The sequence below is a fragment of the Labrus mixtus genome, chromosome 17 (genome assembly GCF_963584025.1).
Source record: "Labrus mixtus chromosome 17, fLabMix1.1, whole genome shotgun sequence".
Lineage (NCBI taxonomy): Eukaryota > Metazoa > Chordata > Actinopteri > Labriformes > Labridae > Labrus > Labrus mixtus.
The window spans coordinates 10,408,541-10,422,913 of NC_083628.1; the positions used below are offsets into that span (position 1 = coordinate 10,408,541).

At 38.2% G+C, this 14,373-nt stretch overlaps 1 protein-coding gene across 1 annotated transcript in view; it reads right to left on the bottom strand.

The window, feature by feature from the left end:
• Positions 1 to 823: 823 nt before the first annotated feature.
• The window catches only part of clip1b (CAP-GLY domain containing linker protein 1b), a 38,894-nt gene continuing 25,344 nt past the window's right edge, over positions 824 to 14,373 (bottom strand). Inside the window, exons 16-23 of the mRNA XM_061060749.1 lie at positions 13,790 to 13,896; positions 7,913 to 7,952; positions 7,661 to 7,704; positions 6,146 to 6,251; positions 5,884 to 6,049; positions 5,378 to 5,433; positions 5,122 to 5,234; positions 824 to 4,541 (exon numbers count right to left, since the gene is read on the bottom strand). Of these exons, the coding sequence (XP_060916732.1) occupies positions 4,307 to 4,541; positions 5,122 to 5,234; positions 5,378 to 5,433; positions 5,884 to 6,049; positions 6,146 to 6,251; positions 7,661 to 7,704; positions 7,913 to 7,952; positions 13,790 to 13,896 (867 nt within the window). The 3' untranslated portion in view covers positions 824 to 4,306. The remainder of the gene's footprint in view (positions 4,542 to 5,121; positions 5,235 to 5,377; positions 5,434 to 5,883; positions 6,050 to 6,145; positions 6,252 to 7,660; positions 7,705 to 7,912; positions 7,953 to 13,789; positions 13,897 to 14,373) is intronic.

The following is a 14,373-nucleotide window of genomic DNA, read 5'->3' on the forward strand; positions in this document are numbered from 1 at the left end:
TTAATTGATTAAAATACCAAGCTTAACTCCACATCAAATATTTTAAAGAACAGCAAAGGCTAAATATTAACACTGATAGTAACTCATAGCCAGCACAGCACGATGTCCAGTGTAGAGAACAGCTTTCTGCAGACCTAAAATCAACATTTGGACATTTTAACAGTAATATTGCATCTTAGTTGTTTGTTGATGTGGCTATTTAAATAAATCACCTACAAGGGTCTGTTGAATAGTAGGATATGCAACATATTCCTGAGCGGCATTGCATTTCTAACTTTATTTCAGTCATCTTGCTTTTGAGAAATTTCTGGTTCACTTACGATGGCTGGCCAGTGGATGGCAGTGCGTTACATGACAAACTAAGGTCCATTTAAGTGGCTCATGTGAAACCATTCCATCAACACCCATGCATTTAGTAGAACATTGTTTTTGAAAATCTGCCCGCTGTATGTGACCTTATTTGTGCGAAAGGGTTAAGAGCCATTTATTTCTCTCAGGATGTGGTGGAGACCAAAAACAAAGATAAAAAAACGTAAACAGCCGAGAGGAACCTCATTGAGTTCAATTGGTCATGGATCATACCAGTCTGGAGGGTTAAGTGCCTCGCCATATTAGCCTCCTTTATGATACTGTATTTAGTAAAAATGAGCATTAATTACTGTTTTTAATTGGTTTAAGAAATCGTCCTAAGGATTTAATAAATAATGGAGCAGTCTATACTGAACTGTGAGCTTAAAAAGTAATGCTGTCTGAAACAAAGATGTGTCTGCTGTAAGAGGTTAATGCTAGATGGTTTAAAAAAAAAAAAGGCACAACACAGGCAAGCTTTTCTTTTTCTTAGTATTTCTACTGGACTGTTCAGGAGTATACAGAACATAGAAAACAGTGACTTTTACACCACGTCAACATCTGTAAAACTGGTTTAAACATTTCATAACCACGTCTAGATGGTGCCATATAAAACATTACAATAATAATTAGACGCACCACTTATAAAGTACACAATGTTTTTTGAAATCCATACAAATTGACCCCCCCGAAAACCTCCTTAAACAATGTGAATCTTATCAACAGGGCAGAAAAATAAAGTGTAGTTCACATAAAAGTTATATTTAGCTTCCATGGCACTGTGTACACATTTATCATAAGGAAACCTCTGATGAGTATTTACAAGGACTAGTGTTAATGGTTAGTTACGTCATGTATTATATATACACTGTTACACTGGCAGATTCAATATGATCCAATATTGTGCTTAATAAGTCCAATAGCTGCAGGGTTAACTTAGAAGAATAGTTCAACATATTAGGAAAGATTCTTCTTTTCTTTGTGTTAGCAGGAAGTAAAAAAACTGATGCCACTCTCTTATCTGCATGCTAACTATGATGCTATAGCTAACAAGCTGTTAGCAGATTTTAGCACAGAAAATGGAAGTTGGGGCTAGCCAGGTTATGACTCGTGATTAGATTTGATAAAAAGACGCAACTTTACATCACAGGCCAATATTTTATCTGTACAGGGTTAGGATGGTGCCTGTACTACCCACATTACTACAGACACTGGGTTATGCATGTAGCAGATAATGAAATCTGGAGCTGCTAATGTCACTTTTTTTTTTTTTTTTTTTTTAAACTTGTCGTCTTGGACTCAAATGACATAATTTGAGACAATTTGCTAAAAAAACAAACAAACAACAAAGTTAGCTAAGCTTAAACTGGAAGCTGCTAGCCTGTCGCCACCTTATGGTTAAATAAATTATTTCTTAACAACTTTAAATCACATTAATTTCATTTTTTGGTATTATATAAATTAGATTAAAAATACACACATCTGTAGTTCTCACAGTCAAAAGAGGCAGGAAAAAGGAGTCTGTTGCTAAGCTAAGCTAACCTGCTGTAGATCCATAATTAGCATATGGACATGAGAGTTTAATCAATTGTTATTCTTTGCAACAAAGCAAATAAGAACATTTCCCAAAATGTGAAATATGTGCTTTAAAAGAGTGCAGTATGTACACACAATATTACATATCAACCTTTTTTTGATAAAATGACTTCATATTTGGAATCCTAATGTTAAAGCGCAGCACATTTCTTCTGAATCTTTAAAGTGGACAGTGCAAAAAAAACTAAGTTAGTAGAGGCTTCTAAAGTTTCATCTGGTGACTGTAACATGAGGCAGATGCATTTCAAAAGCCAACCTATATTACAGTAGTCCTCGTACAGACCGTACACCTTTAATCAGTGCTAGCTTATTTCTCTGTAGGAACATCGCCGGTTAGTGAAAGATTAGACAATAAATAACAAACAAAAAAAACATTATTGTTAAAACAAAAAATCCTCGGTTACTTCAGTGGCATTTTTTTTTAAAGATGTAAACCTCTGTGGTGACCCATGGAGAAAAAAAATCACATGAAAAATGTTGACATTGGAAACCGAAGCTGACAAAACAAAACAGTCTGTTCAGTTGCTCTTCTGGAGCTTTTTACCACATTTTCATGCAAACACTGAAATAGTGCTCAGAAAAGTACAACATTTGAACACCTAGGATTCTCAGCATGTAGCTTGAAGGTAGTGTGACGGTAATAAAAAGCTCCAGAAAAACTGTTAAAATGGACGTTGAATATTCATCCAAACAAAAATTGTGACGCCTTTATAAAGAAACAAGTAAACGAGTAAAACTGACCTCTATGTGCCGAATTTGTGGAGTGTCCCTTTAAGTTCAATTACAGCTACCAACATTTTTAATTAGTTTCCATTTGTAATCCAGGGTCTTCATCAGCAGATAGATTAAAAAAAAGGGGTTTTAACTTGTTGTAAACGAATGAAACGAGGACAGTGAGATGCAGCACCAAACTCTGACTAAACAAGCTGGTGACCTTGAATGCTACAGTTTTCCAATACCATGATACAAAGTGTAATTGTTTTTTCCAAAGGTTTGCATTTAGGTCATTTATGAAAGAGTATTAAGGCCACTACAGGGGTCAAAAACAAAAACAACACCAACAACAACAACATTATGACAAAGTGATTGGTATGTTGTTATTGGTAAGTCAAACATTTGATATTAAAGCAGTCATATATTTAGGGGGGGAGGGTTATTTCTTACAGTAATTATATATATGCTATAATTTAAGGATAAAATTCCATATAGATTTTTTTTTACATTTTTCGAAGGATTTTTAGGAAAAATATGGTAATCATTCAGGCAGAAACTGTTACTACATGTCAAATCAAAAGTAATCTCTGTCTTCAAATCTCTTTTTCTACAAAAGAAGTAAGGATACATTTATAACATTTTGTGAATAAAGTAGTGAAGTCTTCAACAAAAAGTTATAAAAATCCTTAAAAAGTTTGTAAAAATCAAAGAGTTTGGGGGCAACTGTTCTAAAATGTTGAGAAATAAACTAATGGTATTTCTAGAATGAAGGCATCATGATGAAAAAGTTTATATTCTCAAATAATGAAAATATCTTGTCGTTTAAGGCATATTATTAATTAATCATAGTAATAAAAAAGTGTTATCTTTAGGAAAATGCTTTTTTAAATTAAGTTAACATGTAACAAAGAAAGATATAGTTGTAATATGTTGTTAATACAGAGTTATATTTCTTCTATTTATCAGACACCTCGGCTGACAAAGGTGTGATATCTCTTTAATGGTTATAATACATTAACAGAAGTCATAATATTATAAAAAAATGTCTCTGATAGTGGCCTTAATACTCGATCTCAGGTTGATACAGAAGGAGTTAAAACATCTGTTATCTAACATACAATATTAGTCACATGTCTGACATGGCAGTATCGCTCTCGGTAGCTGGACAGACTGAGGAATGTGCTGCAGGAAAACAGGAATGTAAAGTCTTAAAGGTGCTTCATTTCCCCTTCACTTTCATCTGTGCTTTGATCTGTTGCATTTTCTTTTTGCAAAATAGCAAATAAAGCCCGGAAAATAAACGTGTGTAAAACATCACCTATGCAGAATTTTAGAAACAAAATGAATGCAAAACAACACATTAAAAAAACGACGAGTGCAGAGGACGGGTTCCTTTAGTCAAAAACATCAATATTGCACCGAAGCAGCGTTTTTTTTTGGACGAGCGTTATCTTTCGAGAGAAGAGCTGCAGAGTAAAAGGAATCCGATCAGAACAGTGGCTACCAGTGATATGCATAAATACAGTATAAAAATACAATATGATCAAATCTGTAGGGACGCAGTCAGGCATGTTGGGGAGAGTAAAAGGTGAGTTAAAGGGGAAGAAGAAGAAAGAGGAAGGTCGAGAGTTTTTCTTTTTTGGAGCCGCTAGAAGGTCTGATCGTCGTTACAGGACTCGGTGGCGTGTCCGAAGGCCTCGCAGATGTCGCAGTAGGGCCTCTCGTCGGATGGTTTGCCGTGATAGGTGGTGTGGGGAACAGAGTCGGGGCTCTGGGCCTGTGTGGGGCAGTCCTCGGTGTCGTGGAGGTCAAAGCAGTCGCAGATGTCGCAGAAGAGGCGCGGGGTTGCCTTCTTGTCCCGCTTTGGCACGCCCTCCGTAAATCTGAGAGATTAGAAGGAGACTGTTTATTTAAAGTCTTTTACTCTCAATACAGTCCCATGAAAAATCAAGACAAACACATATTCATTTATTAAAGGAACATTTCAACTTACATGTTTTATTTAAACCTAAAATATAATCACACGATGTTGCCTAGCTTTCTTCTTTTCTGATTGGCTCATCATTTAAGTTGTACTTTAATAAGATTTGCATTCATTGGTCAATTTCAGAGGAGCTATTTTATTCCGTTGGGAGAAATCCAGTCTGGCTGCGTCCTCGTTGTCCCAGCCTTTTCTGCTATGCCAAGCTAAGCTAAGCTAACTGTTTTCTGGCTGTACGCTCAGGACAGATATGAGAGTTGGGTCAATCGTTTCTTCCTTCCTCTCCCTATTCCTGATATCAAAGTGTGGATGACATTGCAATGCCAACACCATTTAGAGAGTAGAGCTTCTCACAGCTTTAAGTGTTTTCATGTTAAATCTACCTCTTCCTTTCTTTTGATAGACCAACAGTCCCGAAACCAGATATATATTCATCTCAGGAAACAAGAGAAGCAGCTTTTACGGACGTCTTCACGTCTTACCCATCGGTCCCTTCATTGCCGTTGAACTCAGTCAGAGCAAGCTTCTTCAGTTTGATCTTCAGCTCCTCATTCTTCCGCTGCAAGTCCACGATCACACTGTTCAGGAAGTTGATCTGGTGGAGAGAGAGAGAGAGAGAGAGAGCGAGAGAGAGAGAGAGAGAGAGAGAGAGAGAGAAAAAGACAAAGGAGCTGTGAATATGAACTGATTCCACCGCTGGATGAGAAAGTAGGTTTGGAAGCATCCTGACTGCCTCACCTGTCCCTCTGCAAACTCCTTCTCCTCTCTGAGCTGCTCCAGAGCTGCAGAATCACCTGCAGGAGGAAATCAGAACAACAGGTTTACTAAATAAAGTTCCTTCTCTTTCCTTTTGTTCTGGGGTTGTTACAGTAACAGAACTTCATGCTTAGATATGATACCAGTAACAAATCTAACTTTGTTGAAACCTATTTCAATAACATGGCAACAAAAAAGCGAACTCCAAGACCCCTAACTTTGGATAATTTCTTATTTTTAATAACCAAAAAATTCTGGCAAACTCCTGCCCACTGTCTAAATTGCACAAACACACTGTCTGTTACAGTACTGACATGTTGCCAATGTATTTGTGCAATTTCAAAGTATGACTGAAGATGTGGCGTTCTTTAAAGCTTCATCATTTTGCAGAAAGAATAACAGACATCGTATTGTTTCAAAAACAAAGGAAGTATTTGACATTTTGACAACCTTAGAATGGTGTGACCTCTCCGCTCATTGCTCCTCACCTGTTGGCACAGCGTCTCTGTCTCCTCCATCCACTCCCTGTGTTCCCATGAGCCTTTGCTCCAGACTGTGCACACGTCCCTTCAGCTGAGCTTTGTCCCTCTCCAGCGTCTCCACGGCCGACTGCAGAGTCTTGGCCATGGCATTTTCCCCTCGTAGCACTGCGATCTGCGGGGACAAAGAGAACGAGATTAACACAGCGAAAAAAAAACACGACACAGGTTGGTGTTTGATAGACATTTAATGAAAGTCGCGTGTGAGCACCTCGTTCCTCAGAGTTTCCAGCTCCCGGTCTTTCTCTGAGATTAAAGCTCCGGTGGAGTTCTGGTAGTTGATGCCCCCCTCCATCTCCTGATTTGAAATGTTTTCTCTGTTGAAAAAGGGGAAGGTTTAGAAACGACTTCTATGTTGACAGCTCCTGAAACACTGACGTAAAATCCTCATTATGCCGACACCTATCATTTTCTTTGGGGACAAGTTGAGCATGGGACGAGAGTGGGTTAACAAGCGACAACCTCCTCCAAAATGAAAATGAAGTCAGTGCAAAAGTGCCAAAAAAAAACGGCAGAAAATCAATCAGATCAAATCAAAGCACTGACGCCCAGCTGATGCCCTGACAACATCTCCTTCTCTTGATTAATGAATCTGGAAGTGAAGCAGGTCGTTTCTCTGAATCGCATCTCCAGTCAAAGCTCTCCCTTCACATCTATTCTTTCTGATCTAATCTTCATGAATCATCACCTTTCCTTCATCGCCCTCCAGCCGACACCACGGAGCTATCAGCCTCTCCTCACGTCTCTTTTCCATCGCTCTGATGTTCTTCTCTCACATCATACACCAGACTTTGATACAGGACTGTCAATCTTCATCAGCTGCTATCATCTCAGCTCTATCAAACATTCACTCTCTGCAACAGCTGCTGTTTGATGTTTGCAATGCCTTTATTATACATTTCAAAACTGTTTTTGTCATGCTTTTATTATCTTAAATTAAGTGTATTTACTTCCTGTCTGGATACAAACCTGCTTTTATTTTGAAAATAAAACAAGGAACTTCTGGTAGACCAAAGTTACAACATTAATCACGGAAAAAGGAATCTGTAACTCGACAAAAAGTAAATCAAAACAGTAAAAATATGAAAGTGAAATGTTTGATGTCACATGATATATATTACTTTTAACTCGTCAACTAAGCTGTCCAGATTTTTTTTTTTTTTTAAGTGAAATGAGCCATTAATTTCAATGAGATTCAAAGGTCATTAATTTCCATTAATGTGACTGCAGGAAAATGCTGCATTGGCTTACCTACGCTGTGCATCCAAGGGACAAAATAATGCACGATCGATGTGATTTAAAAATATGGATGTGTTCATTTCAGACCATTATCACATCCTGATGAACCCATTAATGCTGACAGCCCTAATACAAATCTATAAGTAGCAAAAATTACACAAATGTCTTATTTTAAATCTTATAAGGTAAACAGGATGCTCTAAAGGACCGGGCAAAGAGACCACCAATAAAAAAAAAATGTTTTTCAGCAAACTAAGGTGCATGGACTTCTTTTGAAACGATAATTTATGTAAAAAGTCTCTTTTCAAATGAAGAGAGGAAATATAAAAAAGTGTTTAAAAAGAGCATTCATTTCAAAATTTCAGCATGCATGCAACTAAGAATGTCATTTTCTGATGATTTCATCAAATCAAGAGAGCAGGCGCCATGTTAGAAGTCTTAACAAAACTCATGTAAGAGTAAAGAAGGAGCGGGTCAGTTTTCTTACCTGGTCTTCATGTCTGGCTGTTGACTCTTTCTCTCCTCATTGTTCTGAGGACAAGCACACACAGACGCAGAGGCATTTAAATAGAAGCTAAACCCTGTCTGAGCTTAAAGAGTTCATACACAGCAGGGAGTAAATCCTTGCTATGCCAAGACCTATTAATCAAGTTACTCTGCTCCGGAATCTCCTGATCTATAACAGGATGAAGGTAACCGCTTATATAACTATATTTTCTTTATTAAGAAAGGTCAGTACCTCCTCGAGATGCTTCTGGGAGGCCAGCTTCAGCTCCTCACTGAGGAAGAGAGGGGGGGGGGGGGGGGGGGGGGAGGGGAGAGAGATGAGGACACTCTTAAAGTGCTGCAGTCACATCTCTCTATGATATGTGTGTCACCGTCACGGCTGTAAAGATTAAATCTGCTGGTGTCACATCTGTTTAACATCCACATGAGCATGACACACACTCTGATATGCAGCAGATGGTTTTACCTGCTACGATTTTAATCATTTACTGTAGACTAAACGTTCAGCATTACATATGTCAGTGACAGGATGCAACAAATACATGCAAAAATGTTGATAAGCCTGCATTGCATTTTGAAATGTGTACGGAGCCCCTGAAGTCCAGAAAAGTAAAAGATATATATATCTTGTGCGCACAAGATAGTAACATATATAATAATAAATAAGTAATTTGCCTCTGCAAATAGTTCAGCCTTATGGAGATAACTCAACATAACTGAAATGCTATAACAACCTTAGAATATTATAAAAAAGAAGCTGCTGCTTAAACACGCTGCAGGTTAACAAAACCTTCAGGGGCTCCGTACATGTGCGTGTTATAAAAGGGAATTTGTTTCAGATCCTTTTTTTCCACTTTTGACTGAAACTATCCGTCCATTAAATCACAGGTTTAAAAATGAATGAAGGTTTTAGGGAACATAAATGGCAAAATCAGCCATTTTCTGCACCTCCCATATAAAGCTTGTTTTCATTTGATCTGTTTTGTTTCACTGTAAAGCGCATTTAAAAAAAAAAAAGATTTTTCACCTGTTGATTAAAAAACAAACATTTGAGGATGTAACACGTTTGCAGTTTTCTTTGGGGAGAAGTTAGACAACATGAGAAACTGGGTTGCATATTTTTTCTATACAGAGTTTCACTGTCCCAGATGATTTCCCGGCATGATAATCCACAGTCGGTAATCATCGTTGAAGAAAACTAACAAAGTAACAAAAACAAGATGTCAAAAACGTGGAGGAACTGCTGTACTAAGGAAACGAGATCTATGTATGTTTATATTATTCTATTGGCTAATGGATACCTCCATCGATAACTGTGAAAAGTTCTGATCTAGTATGAGCAGTATTTGCTCTCTTTTTGCTCCGTTTTGTTCTCCACCAAGTCTTTAAACACATAGAGTGTAAAACCCGCTGCCAGAGGACTCTCAATCAAAACAATAACAAAAGATGACGTCGAGGCTGGAAGGGAATCATGGGAGTTCTCTCTTCTACTCTTCCCCTCGCAAACCCCCGATGAAAACGAACTATGCGCTGAATGTAGTCAAGACGAACGAGCGAAACAGGAGGAAGAGAATACGTTTACAGACGATGTATCACAGTATCATTTATATGACGTTTTTATCACAGCAGCTCATACAGCAACAGTACGGCAGCGTTCAGTAGCAGTTCCCGCTTCCTTATGTAGCGGTCTTTGACGTAACATCTGGTGTTTCCATGGCAACGATAAACACGTCTTGTCTGACATGGCGGGCCCCATGACAAGAAACTTGTTACAACTATTAAATATTACAGATTTCTCTGGCTTAGATAACTGTTGGAAATATTTGATGTAATGTAAGTACTCAATAACAAACGAAAATAGTCCAAAAAGTTTAGTCCATTTTTAATTAATTTAGATATTTTAGTGTCAAAATTCTAATAACATTCTACATATTATACCTGAAATAAAAAGCAAAACAAGTTCATTAAAATACTTTTAAAGATTTTGTTCATTTTTGTTTTATGAGGCAGCCAAATGTACTAAGTCAATTTTTTTCCTGACTAATTAAGTTCAACGGTGACAGTAAATGTTTGGTTTAATCTGCACGTATACTGAAGTAATCTACAGACTCACTCTTATCATTGGAAAGCCTTCTGCTTGTTCACATCTGCTGTTGATGTAGACTGTCACACACTCTCCTCTTTTAAACATCTCAAAGGATTTAACAGCTGGAATACTTAGCGGGGTTTTAACGCTCTGCGGAGCTACAGAGCGCTACAGGAATGATCCAGTACAGTAAACTATACCATCAGCATTACTTTAGACTTACATTGTAATCTATGCATTAGATCACATTCAGACCTGGAGACAGCAGCACAGACCGCGTTGTCTGGATATTTTTGATTCTGGATATTTTTGGAAGCTGGAGCAGAAAGTGATTTGCTGCAGAGATTGAAATGATCTCCATGTGGGTCATTCTTCGGCTTTGTGTCAAAGGAAGGACTCTGAGGCTATCTGTGTGACTAATAACCCGTCTTAGCACCATCTGGGTGAAACGTTCGTCTGCCTGCTGTGTAATTACGTCAGCCATGGCTCTACAGCATCAACTGCACTCAAATGCAACATGGAGGAGGCTGAGTTAAAGGGGGAAACAGCACTAAAAATCAACAGCAAAGTTTATTAGGTAATGAGCCTTTAACACGATTGTCTACTTTCCATGTGTCAGTCACATAAACAGGAAGATTCAAGCGCTTGATTCTAACAGCTCGCAGAGAGTGAAGCAGATGTGACCGAGCTCCTCCAATTTTTTTTTTATCGTGAAATTGTTTGATGCATCATCTAAAATTGAATACGCTCAGCACTGTTATTTGATGCTCCACCAAACGGAATTGAAAGTGAAAAAGAACATCTCCATTTCTACACACTTACACACGGGACGAATGGAGAAGTCTTAACGGTGGAGGATCACTTTGGTCCGGAATCATTTAACAATGACTCTAATTACTGGACTGATTCCCGTAGACTGTTGTACAGACATTAACAGTCCCGAGAGAATGAATCCTGATGACCTTAATGACTCGTCCCTCTAGTATTGGTAAATGGTAAATGGACTTGAGCTTGTATCGCCATCGTTTATTTCTTGCACCCTTACAACTTCATCAACAATGAAGTGTTTAGATTTATCATTACCGTTAAGTTCCTGATAAAAAAACACTGTGAGTCAGCAGATTTTACTCATATTAGAGAATTTTGCAAGTTAGCCATAAAAAAAATGCTTTCTTTTGTTTTAGATTTTCCTGCATATTATTGTAATCAGCTGATTAAATGGTTAAAAATATAAAAGCGGAATTATCTGGAACACATTTTGCTGTTTTTTTTTCATGTGAAATAATTATAATTAGCTTGTTCTTTTTTTTTTTTTTAAGATTTACTTTTGGACTTTGGGGGTGGATAGAGTAGGAAATCAGAGAGAGAGTGGAAAATGAGACGCAGGAAAGAAGCCACAGGTCGGACTCTTAAACCCGGGCCACCCGCTTGGAGGGTTTTTGCCTCCAGACAGGGGGTAGCTCATCTGCGCCACAATTTTCAGCTTCTTAGCAGCGATCTAAGTATTCTGTAGAGGAGACTGAAATAAGTATCAATTTGGAACAAATAGGGTATTTATTGTGAATCAGGAATTTTGAATTGAAAAAACATTTTGGATCTAATCATGAGATATTGAAAGATTTACACTGCTGATGCAAAGTATGTACCTTCTAGGGGCTTCTGCAGTAAATACTTTATAAAAAAAAAGTGTGGAATTATGATCACAGAGATTAATCTTGGTTTGATTGTATAATTAAGAGTGCAAATATTATCTATATGTACTCAGCGACAAATGATTCTTGAACATTAAAAATACATGTGATATACACTGCTGACTAATAAATACAGATCTAAATCCACAGGGGAACCAAATACAATCAAAGCATCTGATCTGTGGAGATTACAGCTGTTCTCTGTGCTGACACAAAGGCCACCATTGATTCCACACACTTTGACACACACACACACACACACACACACACACACACTGAGAAACACACACTCTGATGTCATAGTGAAAGTGGCGTCCATGTTGGAGCCAGGCAGTCCTAGGAAGAGAGAGGGAGCGATTACATAACAGCAGCAGAGAGAGGAAGGACAAATCTAAAGGATGTGGAACAGACCTCTTTTACATGATTCCTGTTTGCTTTGTTGTTTGATTCGTTTTTTTTATAAAGCAAACGAGCAAAGGAAAACAATTCACGAAAGCCGCTCTTGTTTTGCTGTAACTCAAAATATTTGTTTACAGTTCCTTCCCCATCTGCTGCCCCTCCACCAGGATGCTATATTTTGATGACTATAATTCAGCCAATTACAGCCATGCGGAGCTGTGACATCACAGCTCGGGGGCTGCAATGACTCAGTGGAGGTGTGGCAAAATGAATTAAAGACTCAAAATGCACATGGCTGGAAACACATCACATACGCATCCACATATGATGTGCTAACACACACACACACACACACACACACACACACACACACACACACACACACACACACACACACACACAGAGTATAAAAATAGACCACAACATCAGGCTGGGAATCCAGCACAAGCACAACAAAGTCATGTAAAAAAAAAAAGCTGTAACAGGACAGAATATATTTAGCCAGCATTAAAAACAGTCTAAGCTAGTGAGTTATCAAAGGAATTAAAATGGCAACATTTGATGAGGCTAAGGCAGAAATTCCGTCTACATTGATTCATTAATTAGTTGAGGGGGATTCTACACTGCATGAAATTGATCGGAAGAATATTTTTACTATTGACTTTTTGTGTCATGTAAAAATCGTATAAACTGAAAATGTTTAGGGCCGTTTTGTGCTTCACACTTTCAGGACAACAGCAGGATTTCATGAAGAGGCGTCTTTTCTCTTATTTGTATTCCAACGTTGAAAGCATGACTGTGATTGGCTCAGCTGTCTCAGAGACAAAAACCAATTTAAATTAATCTGGGTTTAATTGTTTTACGCAACAAGAATTTAAAAGGAATTACAATTCGTAATCCTGTTATTACAAAAAGCTACTCATCCTTTTACACTCTGATTCTGTGACCTTTTGGCGGGCCTCAGCTAGCTGAGGGGTTAGAATCCGAGCGAGGCCGTTAGCTACGACTAAAAGAGAAGACATGCGACTCCTGGTAGCTTCAGAATTGTCACATTACAGCTGCAGCTAATGTGCTTTTTTTTTTTAAATATATTTTTGGGCCAGATTTGCCTTTATTGGATAGGACAGCTGAAGAGAGACAGGTAATGTTGGGAGGAGAGAGTTGGGGCGTGACATGCAGCAAAGGGTTGAGCTCTGATTCAAACCGGGGGATGTTGCGGTGAGGACTAATAGCCTCTGTACATGGGGCGCGCAGCATAACTGCTAGTCCACACGGCGCCCCACTCAGGGCTATTTTTAAGACAATTCTTCAATGCCGGCGTTAGTTGTTTATTCTACAAATCTTCATGCATTCAAATATGATGTAGTAAGTAAAGTGTTCGTCATTGTAATTCAGCTTCTAAAACTTGATTCTTTTTACAACATTTTGAACACTGTCACTGATGACTCATGGTGTAATATCTCTGTAAAACCCAGCAGGTGCTTGTTTTCTTGCTCTGAATGTGAAAATATGACTGTGGTGCATTGTTCTCTACTCAGTCAGACAAATAATCACATCATGGCTGGCTCTCTCTCGCTCTCTCTCTCTCTCTCTCTCTAATTATAGGCTTTACGCAGCAATTTAAAACATATTTACAAGTGGAGGAGTCTCTCTGGAGACTTACAGATGGAGCCACATAAACAGAACATTTTACACATATGTTTACATCAGTTCAGGTGTTTTGTTTTGTATTTTTATAGTGTGCACATGCAGTTACAGAAGGCCATGTTTGCATAAAGTTTTTAATAAGAGCTAGAATTGCTTTCGCATTATCAGTAGAGGTCCCGCAGCACAGATTTTAAACACACCGGTCCAATAAAGTGGCGGGCTGGGGGCTCACCTTGAGAGCACACACAGGCCAGGAAAAAACACATTAGTCATCCTGAGTACTCACATTTCCTTGCAGAGGACTCCGATCCGCTGATTTTCTGAGCTGCTCCGCTCCGTCGACACACTCAGCTCCTCCTGGTATTTGGAGTTCTGCTGTTTCAACGCCTCTAGCTGTACAGATAAAGGACACAGGACAGGAACAGCAGTCAGAAAGAATATATACACAACACAAAACAAACAACAGAAACACAGGAGGAATAGTTTCAAACATTCCCAGCTAACCCATAAGCCTCTATTCAGACTGATTTCCCTAGAGGAAGCATTACCTGTGTTGGTCAGTGATTTTTAATCCACAATCTAATACATTTATCTTTTTTTCAGCTCAATCTGAGAAATGGTTACAGCCAAAATATACTGCAAAAAAAACAATCTGCTTCTCCTAGATTTTTATTCTCATATTTTAAAGAGCAATCTCGTTAAATCGTTAAGAGAGAACACACACTGTAAGTCCTTTCAGTGCAATTATTCTTTAATCATCGAGGTGTTTGAATATAAAAAAGGAGAACAGGTCATGGACAAAACAACAAAAAAACACTTAAGTAACCTAAATGATGAAGGAAACAGACAGGAAATGTTAGACACACTTTC